The following is a 19901-nucleotide window of genomic DNA, read 5'->3' on the forward strand; positions in this document are numbered from 1 at the left end:
AGTTTACACATGTGTTTTAGACTTGGATTTAGACAGTTGTACTGGATTGATATTAGACATGCTGTTTTATTATGTCTCATGAACTTATGTAGTTGTGATATGTGATTACTGTGATTGATTACCTATACTGAATGCTGATTTAATAAACATTATATATTGAACTTTGAATCTGTGTTACGTTGACATGTATTCAAATGAAAGCTACCAGCTAGTTCCCCCAACCTAGCAAGATGAGTAACCAGGTCAGGAACGAGCATAGTACTGGCTTTGGTTATAACATACCTTTGAAACAGACTACAACGAGATGGGTCCTACTCTGGATGACAACAGAATTTAAGCTGATGATAAGAAGGAAACATAAACTTTAAAACAAAGACAAAAACCAGACAAAACACAACAGTGGAAAGTTTTACACTTTACAGACAAACGTGAGAAAACAACTCCAGAACAATCACGACAAATATGTCAAAGATGTCCTACCACCAAAAGAACCGCCAAGTTCACATACACAGTTGCAGAGAACAAATATTTAAATAAAAAGAAATGTTTGTCAAATATAAAAGGTATGGAAAAGACAGTTGCATCATAGTATGCTTTAAAAGGATGGAACAGAAATCAAACATGTGGAGGAAAAAGCTAACATCCTGAATCAGCAGTATGAATCAGCATTCTAGGATATTTATTTCAACCAGTACATAAATACAAGATACTACATAGACATAGAATTTAGGCTACCAAAGATATCTAAACCATCTGAAAAAATTATGAAGCCAATAAATAAGACAAAACCAGGAATTGACAAACATCAACCTAAACAAAGCTACAGATCTTACCTTGCAGAGTCCTTTAAAAATCAGCAGAAGATATTGCTCCATACTTAGAGATAATATACAACAAATCCAGAAAAAGAGTAGTTGTACCATCTGTTGACTCGTCAGAAATTTTATCCTGAATAAAAGGAAAATAAAATAGACCCAGAAAACTAACGACTTGTTTTCTTTTCATCTATCCATTGCAAAATTATAAGGAGCACAGTACCTTATAATAAGTAGAATCATGGACTTCCTAGATGGAAATAAACCTCTGTCATCATACTAGTATGGATTCAGAAAGAATGACTTGTGTCAACAACAACTCATAAACATTGTACAGTACTTTTAGATGGGTACATATAATGAGCTGCAGAACAATCAGGAGTTCCTCGAGGCAACTTTATAGGCCCGCTACTTTTTCTCTTGTTCATTAATGACATAGGAAATAAATTAACAGTTTGTATCAGCATAAGACTCCTCGCAGGTGACTGTTTAGTATACAGAAGCACCAAATCCCAAAACGATACAGAAATTGTACAGAAAGATAACTGGTTTAGAAAAGTGATCTATCAATTTGAAAATGTCATTCAATCCAAAGAAATGCTATGTTCTTCATGTAATCCATTATATCCGAACACGAATTGTAAGACCACACTTCTTACATGAAGCAAAACTTAAAAACTTAAAGTTACAGAACATTACCCATACTTAGGAACGGAGTTGGGCAGCATATAAATTAATATTGGAACTACCACATTACATCCAAGATACTAGTAGATAAGCATCACAATAACTAAATTTTGTAAGAAGAAATGTGTATCGATGCCCACAAGATATCCATGCTTATATTGCTCTCGTTAGAGAACATCTTGAACACAGAAGTCAAGTGTAGGATCCTCATTGGAAGAAGTATATAAAAAGGGTACAAATGATTTAAAACAGAGCGGCAAGATATATAACCAACAATTTAAATTACCTACCTGGCTCAATGACAAAAAACTTACACTCTTGAATAACACTTGCAACCAGAATTACAGTAAACCACTTGATACAATCAACAACTCTGAATGTGAACAGCTTATATCCAAGAACTCTTCTAGACTGGAACCCACCTCCAGGAAACATCTTAAAAGACACCGACTCGGACACCTTTAAGGAAGGCCTCTTGTCACACCTTCATTAGGAGACCAAAAACACAGTGATGCTGTAAATAAAGGCAACAGTAGTATACTGCTGTAAAAGATCATCTATGTTTAACCTGCACAAACCACAAACCACAATTTTCCATTTTCCTTTAATCACAGTTTGTACAGCACTTTTACTGCGTGATAGATTTTTGATTTGAGGATTAAAGGAATAGAAACTTGACAACATGATACATTGCTTATATAAACCATTATTTATTTGATAACAGTGACCATATTGGTTATTTTGTGAGATGTCTTATCAATTTCTAAAGGGCATACCTTAATCATGAGTGGGACTATGTTTTGACTGAATCTTCATTAGACTGAGAAATTTTAACATGGATAACAATTAGATGTCATGTTTTCAAGGTTACAAAAACTTACTTACAGGATATAGAATACATTTAAGGTGGTATGGGATAATAATTACAAATGTTAGAATTTGTTCATTCTTTGCCAAAACGTAGTATAAATTGATATATGATAAATATAATAAAAATGATAAGTCACCGCACATTTTCTCAAGCTACAGGTTATAACAAAATGACACATTTTGTTTGGATTATACAGGAAAAAACATCATTATGCGATTACACTGTAGAAGCTAAACTAAATAATAGAAATGTAAAATAAAATATGAGAAGATAGCTTTTAGAAAATGCTTTTACAATATCAAAAGAAAAGTTAGGGTCACCGCATGATTTCAATCAGTATTTTTCAGATGATAAAAGAGATAAATGCTTTTGTTTTATTTTCAGTCAAAGTGGTATGCAAAATACCAAAATCTGTGACATAATAGAAAAACAAAGGATACAGAGTATCCATCCATGACACAAAATCAATTAATGCACGACCAAAAAAAAATAAAAAAATTAACACAGACAAAAAGCTTTTATTGCTATTCTTCATCTCAGAGTCAGAGAAGCCTTCATCACGGAGCAAAACAAAAAGTCATTTTACTGTAACTTCACCTGAAGACAATCTAATAAACTATAGTTGGACATAACTTTCTGTCATAGCAGATCGGTGATGTCTAATTCCTAAACATAAGACATTTTACTACCAGACCAGTTTGGATATAAAACTGCCAATTTGATCTAAAGAGCTCTGAAAAGACTGAAAAGACTGAACAATAAATTATGAAGTAATTTTCAGTCTTTCAGTCAATTTTCCAACTTCAGTAATGTTCAGACAATTTGCTAACAGTCAACTAAGATCTCTTTAGTCTGTGTTCAGCTTAATTAATAAATTTTATTTACCAGTACACATCAAGTCTGAAAATTGACTAAACCCGACTGAATAATACATTTACTTACAGTGACTAGTGTTTCCAAAACAAGGAAATAATAATACACATTCCTTCAATATTATCTTTTATTGTAATACAATTATTCTCATATTAAAAGAAAAAGTTAGTTTATGGTATTTTCCCTTATGGCCTATCATTCTAAAAACAAATAAAATCTATACAATTATTTGAATGTCATTGGGACACTAATACTTCCTCTAAACATTCTCATTTTCTTTTTCGTAAATAGTTTTTTTTTCTGGTAAATATGTCAATATATCATATAAAATAAATTATCACTGAATACATATGTTTTTATCACAATAAACATGGATTTATGGTTACACATCCCAAGGTATCATCATTCCATGTGTGGTAACCAACACCATTGATTATTCCAAATCAAGTTAATTTGCTGAATTGTCTACCATTATCTGAAACTGCAAAAAAAAATGAATTCCTCAAATCAACATTAAATAGAGATTTCATAGACAACTAGTTGTGTTGGTATAGATTAAGTTTTAACAGATTAAACTGATTTAACTGCTTGTTATTGTAACTCCACTTACACACTCTTGCCTTTATCATATGGCAGCCAGTTTTATTGGTGGAGGAAGCCAGGAAAGGAAGTCATTTTCTATAATGTAGAGTTGCGGTCTTGTTAATGAATTATAGAATAACAAATCAAAGAATTCAAATAGAGAAAATATTTATCAAGTAACTGAATACACATTAACTAATGCGCATATTGCATGAGATAATTATCAGTGTTGTTCGGTCACAAGTTGAATAATTTTTGATATTTGAATTCTTTGATTAGTTATTTTTTTTATTACATTGGCAAATGACTTTTTAATGAAATTAATTGAGATAATGTTAGGAACTATATCTTTTTCTTTGCATTCACAATTTATTTTAATCCGACGTTACTGACAATGCCTATGACGTCAGGGGTGTGAAATAACCACGTTTATTTCACAAGTGAAATTATTGGTTTTTATTTCACCAGGAAATCAATATATATCATTACAACCAATGTAATAACACCCCATATCGTTCCCCTTATTTTCAGTTTAAATATTCATACATAAAAAAATCCTCTTGTTCATATATTTCCAGTTTAAGCATAATATTTTGTTGCTGATACATGGAAGCTTTTTCTAGCATCAAAATAAAAATATATCCTTACAGTCATTTTGAATGCTTTAAAAAATCAATGATATTAACTGAAGGACAAAATATCTGCATTATTATACAACACATTTACTTTGTACACAGATTAAAATGCTTTTCTCAATAACAACTGTCTTCTTCAGCTAAAATCTGATGTTTTGCAATAGTCTTTTTAGTCCCTATTGTTAAATATGAGTTTCAACTCTGAAAGTCAAGACTTTGTTATTACCTGCTTGTTTGTGTGTTTTCTACATTTTCTGTGTTTTTTCTTCTATTCACTGATGCAATTTCTATATCTTTAATTTCATTTACCTGTAAAGTAATCATAAAACAGCTGTAAACTCTATAACAGTTGATGTTTTAAAACATGTTCCTGTATTTTGCAAATCCTGACGTTTTTTAAAAAATATATTTCAAAAAAAAAATGATTTGTTTCCAAACGCAATGTCAAGCAAACTTTTATAAGAACTTGCACTTTTTGCAGTAGATTATGATAGTTTACTTGTCAGAAAGAAAAAAGTACTTTTACTTTCTTAAAAAAAATTAAATTGCCATTATGGACACAAAATCATGTCACAGTGTTCAATTTTTATAACTCCAAAATATCACTATAAAATATCCCAAGGATAGTTGCCATGTCCATAACATAATACATTTGTGATGAATGAGCTTATTAAATTTGTTCACAAACATTTTTAATCTCCACTTTATTTCACATGTTTTTGAGATCTTAAAATCATTGATTTTTAAGTTATCACATTATATATTATAATTGTGTCTAAAATTTTACATTTTGTAATTAATTTTCCTAAAATAGCTAGGTATAAATAAATGGTCATTTCAAATGTCAACATCAAAACTGTGCTCTGATTGGCTGACATTATCGAATTATTATCAAAAAATCTTCTAGGCTTATTTTTAAAAAGACCTCCACTAAGCAATCTACACAATATTTTAAATACCACTGACACAATTACTGTTTGTTTGCTTCTCAAATTAATAAAAATATATAAAAATAATAAAGTTCTGACATATGGTAAAGGTCAAACTATACAAATAAATCATGTTTCAGATATATGTAACTTATTTGCATATCTTGCTTTGATAATAACTTTTTTTTTAATAAACAGATTCTGTCTATTGCATTTTTTTAAATTTTTTTTTTAGATAAATGATGCTTTCTGTATATTTTTCAATATTTTCCTAGGTCCTGCATTGTTGATTATTGTATTTTTTACTGTTAACAGTTTTTGTTTATCTCTTAATGTTTTTGAAGATAAGAAGAAAACAGGATTCAAACCGGTAGCATAAACTTTATGTAAAAACAATAATAAAATTGAGAATGGAAATGGGGAATGTGTCAAAGAGACAACAACCCGACCAAATAAAAAACAACAGCAGAAGGTCACCAACAGATAATGTAGATAGAAATTCCCGCACCCGGAGTCGTCCTTCAGCTGGCCCCTAAACAAATATATACTAGTCCAGTGATAATGAACGCCATACAAATTTCCAAATTGTACACAAGAAACTAAAATTAAAATAATACAAGACTAACAAAGGCCAGAGGCTCCTGACTTGGGACAGGCGTAAAAATGCGGCGGGGTTAAACATGTTTGTGAGATCTCAACCCTCCCCCTATACCTCTAACCAATGTAGAAAAGTAAACGCATAACAATACGCACATTAAAATTCAGTTCAAGAGAAGTCCGAGTCTGATGTCAGAAGATGTAACCAAAGAAAATAAACAAAATGACAATAATACATAAATAACAACAGACTACTAGCAGTTAACTGACATGCCAGCTCCAGACTTCAATTAAACTGACTGAAAGATTATGATTTCATCATATGAACATCAGGCACAATCCTTCCCGTTAGGGGTTTAGTATCATACCATCATAACATATATGAGAAGAACATAACCCGTGTCATGCCAACAACTGTTTTTAGAATAAATGTGTTTAGTTCCGATGCAAAGACCTTATCAGTGACTCAATATTAACGCCAAAATATGCAATCTTTAATGACTTGACAACAGTATCGTAATTATATCCCTTCTTAATAAGTCTATTCAAAGGTTTTGTAAGTTTCTGAGGTGAATACTGACACCTTTGTGCTTTATAAAGAATATTTCCATAAAAAATTGGATGTGAAATACCTGAACGTATTAGAAGTCTGCATGTAGAGCTATATTTACTAATGATGTCTTTATACCGATGATAAAATTTAGTAAATGTTTTGACTAGTTTGTGATATCGAAAACCCTGGTGTAATAATTTTTCAGTAATACATAAATTTCTCTCGTTAAAATCTAAAACATTGTTACGTACAAGTTGAGATATATAAACACCGTAAGATGGTGACAAGGTGATGTTCAATAACTCTGAATATAGTTACTCATTTTTATCTTCATATAACTTTATGCTACATTATCTATTATAGTTTTCTAGGCAAGAGGGAAAAACATTCTTTAAGGTACTGAGTATTAGCATACCCCCACTTATAATTCTTAAAACCAGAAAACATGAAGTGGGTTTCTGAATGATCCAAAAAGAGCTACAACATATCACTGGTACACATTTCATGTTCATTTAATATTTTGAAAGTTTTAGAATATCTTCAAACAGAGAATATTTTTGTAAAAACTTACAAAAAATTAAGAAAAGATGTGAAAACTTGACTTTAAAGGGCAATAACTCTTTAAGGGGTCAATTGACCATTTTGGTCATGTCGACTTATTTGTTGATCTTACCTTGCTGAAAAATTTTGCTATTTACAGTTTATCTCTGTCTATTTAAATATTCAAGAAAATAACAAAAACTGTAAAATCTCCTTAAAATTACCAATTTAGGAGAAGCAACCCAACAACAGGTTGTCTGATGTGTCTGAAAATTTCAGGGCAGATATATCTTCATCTGATGAACATTTTTACCTATGTCAGATTTGCTCTAAATGCTTTAGTTTCAGAGCTATAAGGCAAAAGCTGCATTTTACCCCTATGTTCTATGTTTAGCCATGGTGGCCATCTTGGTTGATTGCTGGGGTCATCAGATAACTTTTTTAAACCACATACCATAAGGATGATTTAGGCCAAGTTTGGTTACATTTGGCCCAGTAGTTTCAGAGGAGAAGATTTTTCTAAAAGTTAATGGACGAAGATGACGACAACAACGATGATGGACGACGATAGTCGCCAATTGATGAGAAAAGCTCACTTGGCTGTTTGGGCCAGGTGAGCTAAAAATGGTGGATTAAACCTAGTTTTATAACTAGTTAAACCTCTCACTTGTATGACAATTGCATAAAGTACTATTATATTGCCAACTATGTGTGAACCTAATATGAAACAATTACTGAAACTTACCATTTGAACAGCATTTCTAACATGTTCCCTTTTCTCCCCATATACATGAACATACAAAACCTTTTCTGTATGTTCTACACCCCTGGTTTCTAATGCTTGGCCTCTCAAAAAAAGTTTGGTTTTAGTCTGAAAAGAAAATCTGTTTTACTTATTTGTAAATCAAGGTGAAAACAACTAGAAATGTAAGATTTGTTAGTTTATTTTGTTTGTGCGGCACAAATGGCTATTTATATAGTAGTAGCATTTATTAATGGTTTTGGAAAGTCCAGAAAAAAAACACCTATTTCTGTTTTTTATGCAGAACAATAGAAGCAAGATGGAAACTTTATATTATAAAATCAAGTAAATAAGTTCTATATATAGGTCAACATGGTCATTGGTTTTCTTCTTACAGATGTAAATTCCCTTCATTTATTGTTTTGCATATTTTTGTGCTCTAGTCAATAAAAATATAACAACATTGTATTCATATAATTTAAAAATGCAAAGCGAAAACAGGTATTTTGGAGTCTCTAGAAGGAACTATTTGTTTAATATATTATTTTAAAAGACACAATATGTTTTGGAATGCTTGTACATGTCAAATTTTATTTTGGAGACCATGTCTTTTATTTTATTCAATCAGCACTGTGGATAGTTTTCTCATTGGCAATCATACCACATCTTCTTTTTTATATCTAACATATATTTTTAATTTATAATGCATTCCCTACATTACACACATTGCTTTGCACAAGTGGTTTAACCTTAATGCTACTGTAAATTCAGAAATTATTGCGTGCATCTATTATTGCTATTTTTCACAAAGGGACAAAATTGGAAGTTTAATTATTGTGATTACAAAAAAATCTGCATACAGATCTATGTTTCAGTTATCAAAATACGAGTTCTTGTTATTGCGATACCAAACCATTCACATTATTAGCATTAATAAAATCCTCGAGTTAATTTCTGAATTTACAGTAATTGGTAGAAATTTTCCTTAAGAACTAACAGTTATCACATACATTTTGTTGGGAGTACAGAAGAATTTCAAGTTTACTTTGCTTTCTTTGTGAATAAGTTTATCAAAAATATTAAATTGTGGTTCTTATTCCTGAAAGTGTGTTTCTTTAGTTCAAGTATATTTTGGCCCCTTTGGGATTTGATAATTAGTGTTAAACAAATGCATTTATCAGCACTGACTGACTGTAACTTCTCAGCATTTGGTTCAAGTGCAACCTGGTATTGAATCAACTTATGAATAATTTCACACAACATGGTTAAAATATCCCCTTCCCTGCATCAAATCCACAGTAAACACTTAAAGTGTCACCTACAGTACTTAACAACCAATAGGTACTAATTGATTTTATAAATTTATGAATATTATATTATCACCTATTGGTTGCTCGTCAAATCACTTTGCTTTTCAGTCATAGCAAAATTGAAACCTTTGACTACACAGTTTGAATTCTTGGATGGGAGAATTAATATGTGTAACAGTAGCATCACTGCTGACAAGTGACATCAAGGTTTAAAGGTGTTGTTCAACTTGTCAATTGTTTTATAACATAAAGAATATTGACGATAATTTGCATCATAGTTCCTAGTTTTAACAGACCATCCTCTTAATTATAACAAGATTTTTTATTGAACTATCTTCTTTTTGTAAACATACAGATGATTTTTTTTTTAATCACTTGTTGTTTTCTTACATGTAAATATCACCAAGTATTCGACAAATTTAAAAGATATATTTTTGTTCATATTTTTTAATCATATACTCCGCGCATGCAGCAGTTCGTAATCTTCAAGCAATGAAGCTGTAACTGTATATCAGAAGAAGAAGAAGAAGTCTTTCACTTATTAATTTTTCAGCGATAAGTTTTAATCAAATTCCTGCTAAAATAATCTTTAATACAATATAACCAGCATCTTCTTTCCTACTTTTTCATATTTGATTTAATAACTATAAACATACCTCTGTTTCCAATGTTTTCTGTTTGGCTCTTAATAACTGAATGAAGTTTATCTCTGGGAAATCATCTAGATGTATTTCAATTTTTTCCTTGAACACTTTTGGACTGAAAAAATGAAAACAATCAAAAACTTCCCTAATCTTTATGCAAACACATTAGATTCAATAGATTCAATGAAATTTTATTTTGAATGCACAGAACGTTTTCTTATCTAAGCTACTCAGTTCTAAAATTTTTGTCCAGACGGTTTCTTTTCAATTTCCTCTTTTTAATCGTATATCAATTCAACTATTATTTATACAGATTCTATATAAATGTTGCAATTATTAAACCAACATATTTTACTTTTTACTTTAAGCATTTGCCAGATATACCCTCTTATTTCATAATTGGTTGTCCTCATTGGAATCTAACTCCATTACAAAATGGGGGGGGGGGGGATGGTAATAACAATAACATCCCATGTGAGTGGACAGACAATATAATATATGTGGGCTTCATTGATATACTATCATACAGATCATTTTGCCTTTTTCAAATTTTTATCTATCCATAATGGATTTCAACAAATAGGTCAAAATACTAAAATAAAACTACATAAAGATCTTCATTTAAAGAATCTTCTAAGAATTTTATTCTAAATACTAGACAAATTAACATTCTGCATATATTTGCCACTGTCGTATGTTGTCTATCTGCAACTGGTTATAAGATAACAGACATCTAAGCCATGTTCACTCTGATGGATAGTCTTCATTTTGGCAATCATACAACATCTTCTTATTTTTTATAAAAACTAGGTTTTACCTGTGACTTTTTGGGGCTTTTTTTCAAATGTTTACCTTTCAGATACTGTAAGTGTTGCTGTTGCTGATGCTAATTTGTCCATCTCATCTCCATCCTGACTTGTTTTGCTGTCCGGTAAACCTTCTCTTTCTCTATCTTGTCTAAGAGAACTCTTTTTAGAAACATTTTCACTATTGGTGTTTGATGTTTTATCTTTTGTTATATCAGTGTCTTTTTCAGCATTTGAACCAGTAGGTTCATCTTTTGGTACGTCAGAACTAAATAATGGCAGAAAGTCTGTATTTTTTTTCTTATCATCTTTAGTCCCTGCAGATAGATCTTTTGGAGGTATGAGATCAGGAATCTTTTCTAAATATAGAGCAATACATTAGCAAAGTATATATGTAATGGTTTGGTTTTTGCTTACAATTCTGCTAGAAGAGTGTCTCCAATAAAATTGAATGAAGTTATATATTGACTCTATCACTGATTCATGTGTTATAACATATTTCTGATCTCAAGACAGCTTCATTCTAAATATTTAGAATTTGTTTGATCATAAATAAACAAAATTGAACTGTCAAGGGAGGAGAAATATTGATTTGCACAACATACAGCTATGGAATTTAATTTTTTCATGACTATTCGACAATATGTAGATGAATTTTAGCTCTTTTTTCTGTTGGCCAGTCCATTGTAAAAATTCAATCATCTTGATGAGTCTGTATGAAAACAACCATTTACTGCAAATTTTAAAGATTCTGTGCTAAAGTTCATCTCACAGTATATTGCTTTTCTAATAAGAGTAACATTTTTTTCATAGTTAGAATGTTGTTACTTATTTATTACATGCAGGTGGTAATTCCTCTTATTCTCTAATACAAGACAATCTGGACAAGTGAGGAGCTTTGCATACATTGAATAACAGATGTTGGATAAATCTGAGACATCAAAATCCCTCTAAATGCCTATACAGCATGTTATTATAAAGGTCAGTAGGAAAGTAACGCCAAATAAACAAACCTATAAAATTCACACAATATGTGGTTCTGTTGATGAATGAATGTGTCAGAACACTCCTTGGACGTTCCTAGTTGATATTTATGTTGGATCTTAAGGGATTCATTGAAAGTTCTTTTGTTTTGAGAAATGGTTTTATGAGAATTTTGTTTTCAAAAATTGATGATAGAAACTTTGACAATTGGCTTTTAAATATTTGACCTTCAAATATTTGGCTTGAAACAATTTTGGTGAAGGTAAATCAAGAAAAGTGCTTCCGACACATGGAATTTATAAAGTTCCATTTTTAATATTTTGGGGTAAAGAAGGTATCTTCTACAATTAATTGTGCCAATTTGTCTGCTTTTTTCTTTCTGAAGCAATGTATAGGTCTCCCAAGATGAAAGGTGTAATAAGGGTTAAAATTCCAACTGTGAAATTAATATCTCTTCTAACGTGAGCAATATGTTTATAAATATAATCTAATATAATCTAAAAGTAGGAATGATGTAATTTGAAATTAATGTGATATTCTTTTTTAATCTAAGTTATGATTTATTAATCACAGCTTATTAATTTTAGCTACCTATTTTCAAAAGAGTAATATTTCAGCTATAAAGATAAAGATTTAACATAAAACATTGTGAATTTGGGAGAAATTGACTTGTTAATTGGAGGGAAAAAAAATTACACTGTTTTGAGGGGGGACACTAGGATGCTCATTTCCAAAATCCCACTTCTTTGTAATAATTTTCCACTTCCAACCTTTTCCCTTCTTTTTCCAATATCACACCTCTCCACATTCCAACCGCCCTTTTCACCCACATGCTAAAAGCTTGTCATCCCACAATGCTGAGCTACCTTACAACAATGCATTTGCTGATGTAAAATTCAAAATGTTTTAAACCCTAACCAACTCAACTTAGTTTTGCCATCTCTAACCAGTTCAAAAAATCATGATAATGATGGTATTTAATATTTGTTGAATTTGTTTGGCAAATTAAGCCCAAAACTGCACCTTCTCATTTCCAATCTGAGCAGAAAAGTTCTGTTTTTATAAAGTTGAACATATTATTATAAAGGTCAGTAGGAAAGTAACGCAAAACAAAAAAACCTATAAAATTCACACAATATGTGGTTCTGTTGATGAATGAATGTGTCAGAACACTCCTTGGACGTTCCTAGTTGATATTTGTGTTGGATCTTAAGGGGATCATTGAAAGTTCTTTTGTTTTGAGAAATGGTTTTATGAGAATTTTGTTTTCAAAAATTGATGATAGAAACTTTGACAATTGGCTTTTAAATATTTGACCTTCAAATATTTGGCTTGAAACATTCTTGGTGAAGGTAAATCAAGAAAAGTGCTTCCGACACATGAAATTTATAAAGTTCCGTTTTTAATATTTTGGGGTAAAGAAGGTATCTTCTACAATTAATTGTGCCAATTTGTCTGCTTTTTTCTTTCTGAAGCAATGTATAGGTCTCCCAAGATGAAAGGTGAAATAAGGGTTAAAATTCCAACTGTGCAATTAACATCTCTTCTAACGTGAGGCATATATTTATAAATATAATCTAATATAATCTAAAAGTAGGAATGATGTAATTTGAAATTAATGTGATATTTTTTTTTAATCTAAGTTATGATTTATTAATCACAGCTTATTAATTTAAGCTACCTATTTTGAAAAGAGTAATATTTCAGCTATAAAGATAAAGATTTAAAAAAAACATTGTGAATTTGGGAGAAATTGACTTGTTAATTGGAGAAAAAAAAATTACACTGTTTTGAGGGGGGACACTAGGATGCTCATTTCGGAAATCCCACTTCTTTGTAATAATTTTCCACTTCCAACCTTTTCCCTTCTTTTTCCAATATCCCACCTCTCCACTAGCCTGGGATCCGGCCCAATCTAGCTGCGCGTCGTAAGGACAAGATTAGCCAGGACCCCAGGCTAACCTCTCCACATTCCAACCCCCCTTTTCACCCACATGCTAAAAGCTTGTCATCCCACAATGCTGAGCTACCTTACAACAATGCATTTGCTGATGTAAAATTCAAAATGTTTTAAACCCTAACCAATTCAACTTAGTTTTGCCATCTCTAACCAGTTCAAAAAATCATGATAATGATGGTATTTAATATTTGTTGAATTTGTTTGGCAAATTAAGCCCAAAACTGTACCTTCTCATTTCCAATCTGAGCAGAAAAGTTCTGTTTTTATAAAGTTGAACATGGAAGATCAACAGCATTTACAACATAACCTACAACCAATACAAAGTGAGTTGAACTTGAAACAAAGAAAATAACTGTAATATCTTACCTCTGAATTTAAGACCCTTCCAGTAATTTTTGTGAACATCACATACAGTTTTAATTGTCTTTATTGCACTGAAAAGACAATTATGAATGTTACTTCAGATATTAATATGAAAGCTTTCAGTGGCAGATATCTGACAATACTAATTGACAACAATAATCCATAGTAATTTTGTGCCAGTCAGGAAACAATACTGAAATTTGTTCACATTATATATTTTTAGGTCCAAATGCAATTTACTTCAAATAACATGTGAATCTTCAAACCCTATACATAGAAACAGTACTTCATAATATGCAAACCACCAAGAGTTGACTTTGACATATAAATATTGTCCTCAGTGGACACAATTCTGGCTTTAAACCGTTCTAAAATCCATTTGGCTGTGTAAAATTTTGACTTCATATTGACATTTGGGCTTCAAACTTTTTACAATTAGTGCATAAAGGCAAAACTGCCAAAATAATCTCATTTTGGAAATCTTGTCATTAACATTTAGATAAAAACAACAGCTTTACCCCAAAAGATATTTTGCTACAAAATGTATTTTACAAAGATTTAAATGTGTGTAAAATATCCTTTTGTGTATTTAAATAAAGCTGTTGCTCATATGTGTTTCAAACTATGGTAAAATATATTAATTTTGACATGCTTACATGTTTATGACATCATAGCAACATCAAAAGCGCACTACATATTAACCTGCTCATTTATCAATAAATTTAAGTGGCTTAGATAATTTTGATATCAGGTTATCTTCATACTCAGTACTATATTTAAGAATTGAATGCTTCTTTTTGTAATTTGATTGGGGTGTAAAAGCGTTGACCGAAGTACATTTTGTAAGAAGTGTGGAAGCACTTCATTCTAAAAATGTGCGCACGGACAACGCTTTTACAACCCTATGAAGTTACAAAAAGAAGCATTTAATACTTATAATTACATTTTTTTAGCTAGGATCATGAAAACATGATTTTTATCAAGTTTTTATTTAATTTACTTGTGCACTTCATTGTGGGACCTCGTGTCATCATGAATGATAAATTTTATTGTGTAACGCAATTGCTTAAGGATTAACGTGAGACTGCAGTGTAGCCAACCAGAATAACGTATTATAATGAAACATATATCTAATGTAATTTTTGTAAAATACCAGTAGCAAGTCACAATATGCAGAGTGAGCATAGCAAACAAGTTCAAAAGAGTTCATATTGTGTCGAGCAGCTGATATTTTACAATATAAATATGCAGACAACCAGATAATTGATTTCTTTGCGTATTTTGCATGATAGTAACAAGTGTTTTGTTCCACCAGCAAACTGAAGATGACTTGATGGAATTAGGTCTAGATTATCAAAGTCAGTTCATTCGTTATGACGCCAGTGATATGTACAGTTGTGGAGTGATCTTCAGTTTACTAAAAATTCTGCTCAAACAGGTAAAAGTGCAGTTCCTTTGTGTTTTTTAAATTTTTTACTTTTCATGTACTGATTTTGTGTCGTGAATGGATAACCCATATCCTTTCTCTTCTATTCTTCTAATTTTCTTTAAATTATTTTATACGCAATGATACCTAATGAAAATCATACCACATCTACTTATTTTCATATTGAACTATATTGTCTGAAAACCTAAAAGGTAAGTTCTATTCAAAGCTAGGAATTTCCAAGAGCCTCTTTTTAAATATTTAAAATTACCTGTCCATAGGTTTTGTTATCTGTAATGAAGGACATGAATCTCCTAACAATATGGATGTACACATACACATTGAGTGAGATATGGAGGTAAGATTGTATCCACCCTGAAAAAAGTAAAAGGTTATGTGAATTAAAACCTAACTCTTTGTTATCTGTAAACAGGTGCAAATTAAAGAAATTGTTAAAAGAATAAAGCTTGAGCTGGCATGAAGCAACTAAATTTCCATGGGATATTTTTTTAATAGATAATTGCAATTGAAAACAAGGGCAATATCTTTTATAAGAGTCTGACAGTTTTGATTTAAAGGACAATGAAATATCTCAACATTTGAACATTTCTCCCCACATAATCTCTATTAATAACTGTTTTCAAGATAATATACAAAAGATGCATTTTACTCCTATCTCCTATATTTAACCATGTCAGCTTGTTATTTGGTAGGGGGTGTTTATTTCTAAACTAGTTACTAGTACAAAGTAATAATTAGTGTGGCCAAATTTGGTTAAAATATGCTCAGTACATAAGATTTTTTATCAAGTTAACAGAGCAAGGTGATGTATGATGACTGATGACTTCAGATGGACACCAAGTGGGGAGAAAAGCTCACTTAGGCCTCTTAGCCAGGTGAGCTAAACAAGAATGAAAGAAATAAAGTTTAAAAAATCAATTAACTGAATTATAAAACTATTTAGGTTTACATTTTTCATGCATTTTTTAAGTCAGCTATATGTTAGTCATCAGTAACTTTTCATTACAAAAGAGAGATGCTAGAATATTTTTAAATATTTGAAACAGTACATTTTAGTCTTCTTATCCTTTATTCAGACAATTTAACAAAACCACAGCAAAACAGAGAATGGAATATCACAAGTTTGGGATGATATTCAAGTGCATCAACCAGATGCTCCGCAGGGCACAGCTTTATACGACCCCAGAGGTTGAACCCTGCTCATATGTGTTTTGAACCAAACTATGGTAAAATATATTAGTTTCGACATGCTTACATGTTTATGACATCATAGCAACATCAAAAGCGCACTACATATTAACATGCTCATTTATCAATAAAATTGCAATAAATTTAAGTGGCTTAGATAATTTTGATATCAGGTTATCTTCATACTCAGTATTATATTTAAGAATTGAATGCTTCTTTTTGTAACTTGATTGGGGTGTAAAAGCATTGACCGAAGTACATTTTGTAAGAAGTGTGGAAGCGCTTCATTCTAAAAACCTGCGCACGGTCAATGCTTTTACAACCCTATGAAGTTACAAAAAAAGCATTCAATATACTTATAATTACATTTTTTTAGCTAGGATCATGAAAACATGATTTTTATCAAGTTTTTATTTAATTTACCTGTGCACTTTATTGTGGGACCTCGTGTCATCATGAATGATAAATTTTATTGTGTAATGCAATAACGGAATAACGTGAGACTGCAGTGTAGCCAACCAGAATAACGTATTATAATGAAACATATATCTAATGTAATTTTTGTAAAATACCAGTAGCAAGTCACAATATGCAGAGTGAGCATAGCAAACAAGTTCAAAAGAGTTCATATTGTGTCGAGCAGCTGATATTTTACAATATAAATATGCAGACAACCAGATAATTGATTTCTTTGCGTATTTTGCATGATAGTAACAAGTGTTTTGTTCCACCAGCAAACTGAAGATGACTTGATTGAATTAGGTCAACATTATCAAAGTCAGTTCATTCGTTATGACGCCAGTGATATGTACAGTTGTGGAGTGATCTTCAGTTTACTAAAAGTTCTGCTTAAACAGGTAAAAGTGCAGTTCCTTTGTGTTTTTTAAATTTTTTACTTTTCATGTACTGATTTTGTGTCGTGAATGGATAACCCATATCCTTTTCTATTCTTCTAATTTTTGGGATGATATTCAAGTGCATCAACCAGATGCTCCGCAGGGCGCAGCTTTATACGACCCCAGAGGTTGAACCCTGAACGGTTGGGGCAGGTATGGACACAACATTCAAGCTGGATTTAGCTCTAAATTTGGATCGTGATTAAATAGTTGACACAGCATAGGTTTCCGACACAGAATGAATGTGGTCTAATGAACTTAAAATATTTTTTTTGCCTTTGAGCAATTCACTATGCTGTTGAATATTAATCCTCTCAAAAAAATGTTTAAAGAAATTTTCTTTTTATTTATGAAATCTGAAATGAGAAAAATTTACTCGCCCCCTTTTTTTTCACATCCCCCTTTCCCTTTTTCCAAAACTGATCTCAATTCAAATTTCTAATGAAGTTTGCAACAATAACTACTCATTTAAATACATCATAAAATATTAAAATGTAACAAAAGGTGCTTGTTATCACTGAATGGTAAAGATTGTTTTAATTTATCAGTTGGTAGTAAAAGTGAATATACATTGTATATTGTATAAAACAATGATTTAAGTTGTTTCAACTACTATTCTGGATAAAGAAAGATAACTCCAATCAATTAAAATTTTCTTGCTATTGCACAATATTGTGCAATTAGATATTTCTTGCTATTGTGCAATACTGTGCAATTGAAAATATTGCTATTGCACAATACTGTGCAATTGAAGATTTCTGGCTATTGCACAATACTGTGCAATTGAAGATTTCTTGCTATTGCTGAATACTGTGCAATTGAAAATTTCTTGCTATTGCACAATACTTAATATAATAATTTTGGATCCTGATTTGAATCAATTTGATAACTGGGCCCATAATCAAAAATCTAAGTACATGTTTAGATTCAGCATATCAAAAAAGCCCAAGAATTCAATTTTTGTTAAAATCAAACTTAGTTTAATTTTGGACCCTTTGGACTTTAATGTAGACCAATTTGAAAACGGGACCAAAAATTAAGCATCTACATAAACAGTTAGGTTCGGCATATCAAAGAACCCAAAAATTCAATTTTTGATGAAATCAAACAAAGTTCAATTTGGACCCTTTGGGCCCCTTATTCCTAAACTGTTGGGACCAAAACTCTCAAAATAAAACCCAACCTTCCTTTTATGGTCATAAACCTTGTGTTTAAATTTCATAGATTTCTATTTACTTATACTAAAGTTATGGTGCGAAAACCAAGAATAATGCTTACTTGGGCCCCTTTTTGGCCCCTAATTCCTAAACTGTTCAGACCTCAACTCCCAAAATCAATCCCAACCTTCCTTTTGTGGTCATAAACCTTGTGTTTAAATTTCATTGATTTCTATTTACTTACACTAAAGTTATTGTGCGAAAACCAAGAATAATGCTTATTTGGGCCCTTTTTTGGCCCCTTATTCCTAAACTGTTTGAACTAAAACTCCCAAAATCAATCCCAACCTTCCTTTTGTGGTCATAAACCTTGTGTTAAAATTTCATAGATTTCTATCCACTCTTACTAAAGTAAGAGTGCGAAAACTAAAAGTATTCGGACGACAACGACAACGACGCAGACGACGACGCCAATGTGATACCAATATACGACCAAATAATTTTCAATTTTTTCGGTCGTATAAAAAATGATGACCAATCATAATCTTACTAGCAAGTTTCATTATGTTTCACAAAGAAATCCATTCCCCATAATAAATGCTGTTCAACGAAACATCATAATTCCTAAACAAAATGGCCTATATCTTAAAGAAATGTTACAAATGTTTATTCTTTCAAAAACAAAAAAAACATTCATTGAAATCAACTTTTTGAAAATTAGGTAAAACATTAGTATTAAAATTCATCATATCTTTTTTTTTATATTATAATTATAATTTATTCAGTTGTATTGAAAAAATCCTTATACTTTACTTTGAATTGATGTATGACATATACATGTTTGCATTTAGTATCATATATTAACAAATTAATTCATGCGTTTCAAAGATGAGAACCTCTGATGAAAAATAGTTTTCATATGTTTAATATTATATATGTATTGTTTATATAAACAGCCATTCTAGCTCACACTTTTAAATTAATGTCATTATAAAGATGCCAAAATCCTAGACACATTCAGTTACATGTTATATCTTGAGGTTAATTTCTCTGGCATTTAATACTTTAAAGTAACACAAACAATAACTTGAATAATTCAAGCTCTTTCCGTGTCCGATTTTCTCCCACATGAGGGCTTGAACTCCTTATAATTATTAGCCGTGTTGCCTGCTCTCTGTGAGACAGAGCCAATCGGTGGCAATCAGGATTATGAGTCTGCACAACTGTCTTGTAATTGTCTTACCAAACATGTGTGTTCAATTAACACAAATCCGATAATTATTAATTATAATTACACCTTATGTAAGAATCTTGGATTTTGA

The 19901-nt window shown here is 31.0% G+C and overlaps 1 protein-coding gene across 8 annotated transcripts in view; it reads right to left on the reverse strand.

Annotated features, from left to right (window-relative positions):
• Positions 1-3355: 3355 nt before the first annotated feature.
• LOC139513678 (histone deacetylase 6-like) overlaps positions 3356-19901 on the reverse strand; it is a 78559-nt gene continuing 62013 nt past the window's right edge. For all 8 annotated transcript variants that reach the window (XM_071302425.1, XM_071302414.1, XM_071302406.1 and 5 more), the window contains 7 exons: positions 15589-15692; positions 13895-13962; positions 10631-10943; positions 9791-9893; positions 7828-7953; positions 4690-4772; positions 3356-3727 (listed from right to left, as the gene is read on the reverse strand). In XM_071302425.1, the coding sequence (XP_071158526.1) occupies positions 3718-3727; positions 4690-4772; positions 7828-7953; positions 9791-9893; positions 10631-10943; positions 13895-13962; positions 15589-15692 (807 nt within the window). In that variant the 3' untranslated portion in view covers positions 3356-3717. The remainder of the gene's footprint in view (positions 3728-4689; positions 4773-7827; positions 7954-9790; positions 9894-10630; positions 10944-13894; positions 13963-15588; positions 15693-19901) is intronic.

The sequence above is a fragment of the Mytilus edulis genome, chromosome 1 (genome assembly GCF_963676685.1).
Source record: "Mytilus edulis chromosome 1, xbMytEdul2.2, whole genome shotgun sequence".
NCBI lineage: Eukaryota > Metazoa > Mollusca > Bivalvia > Mytilida > Mytilidae > Mytilus > Mytilus edulis.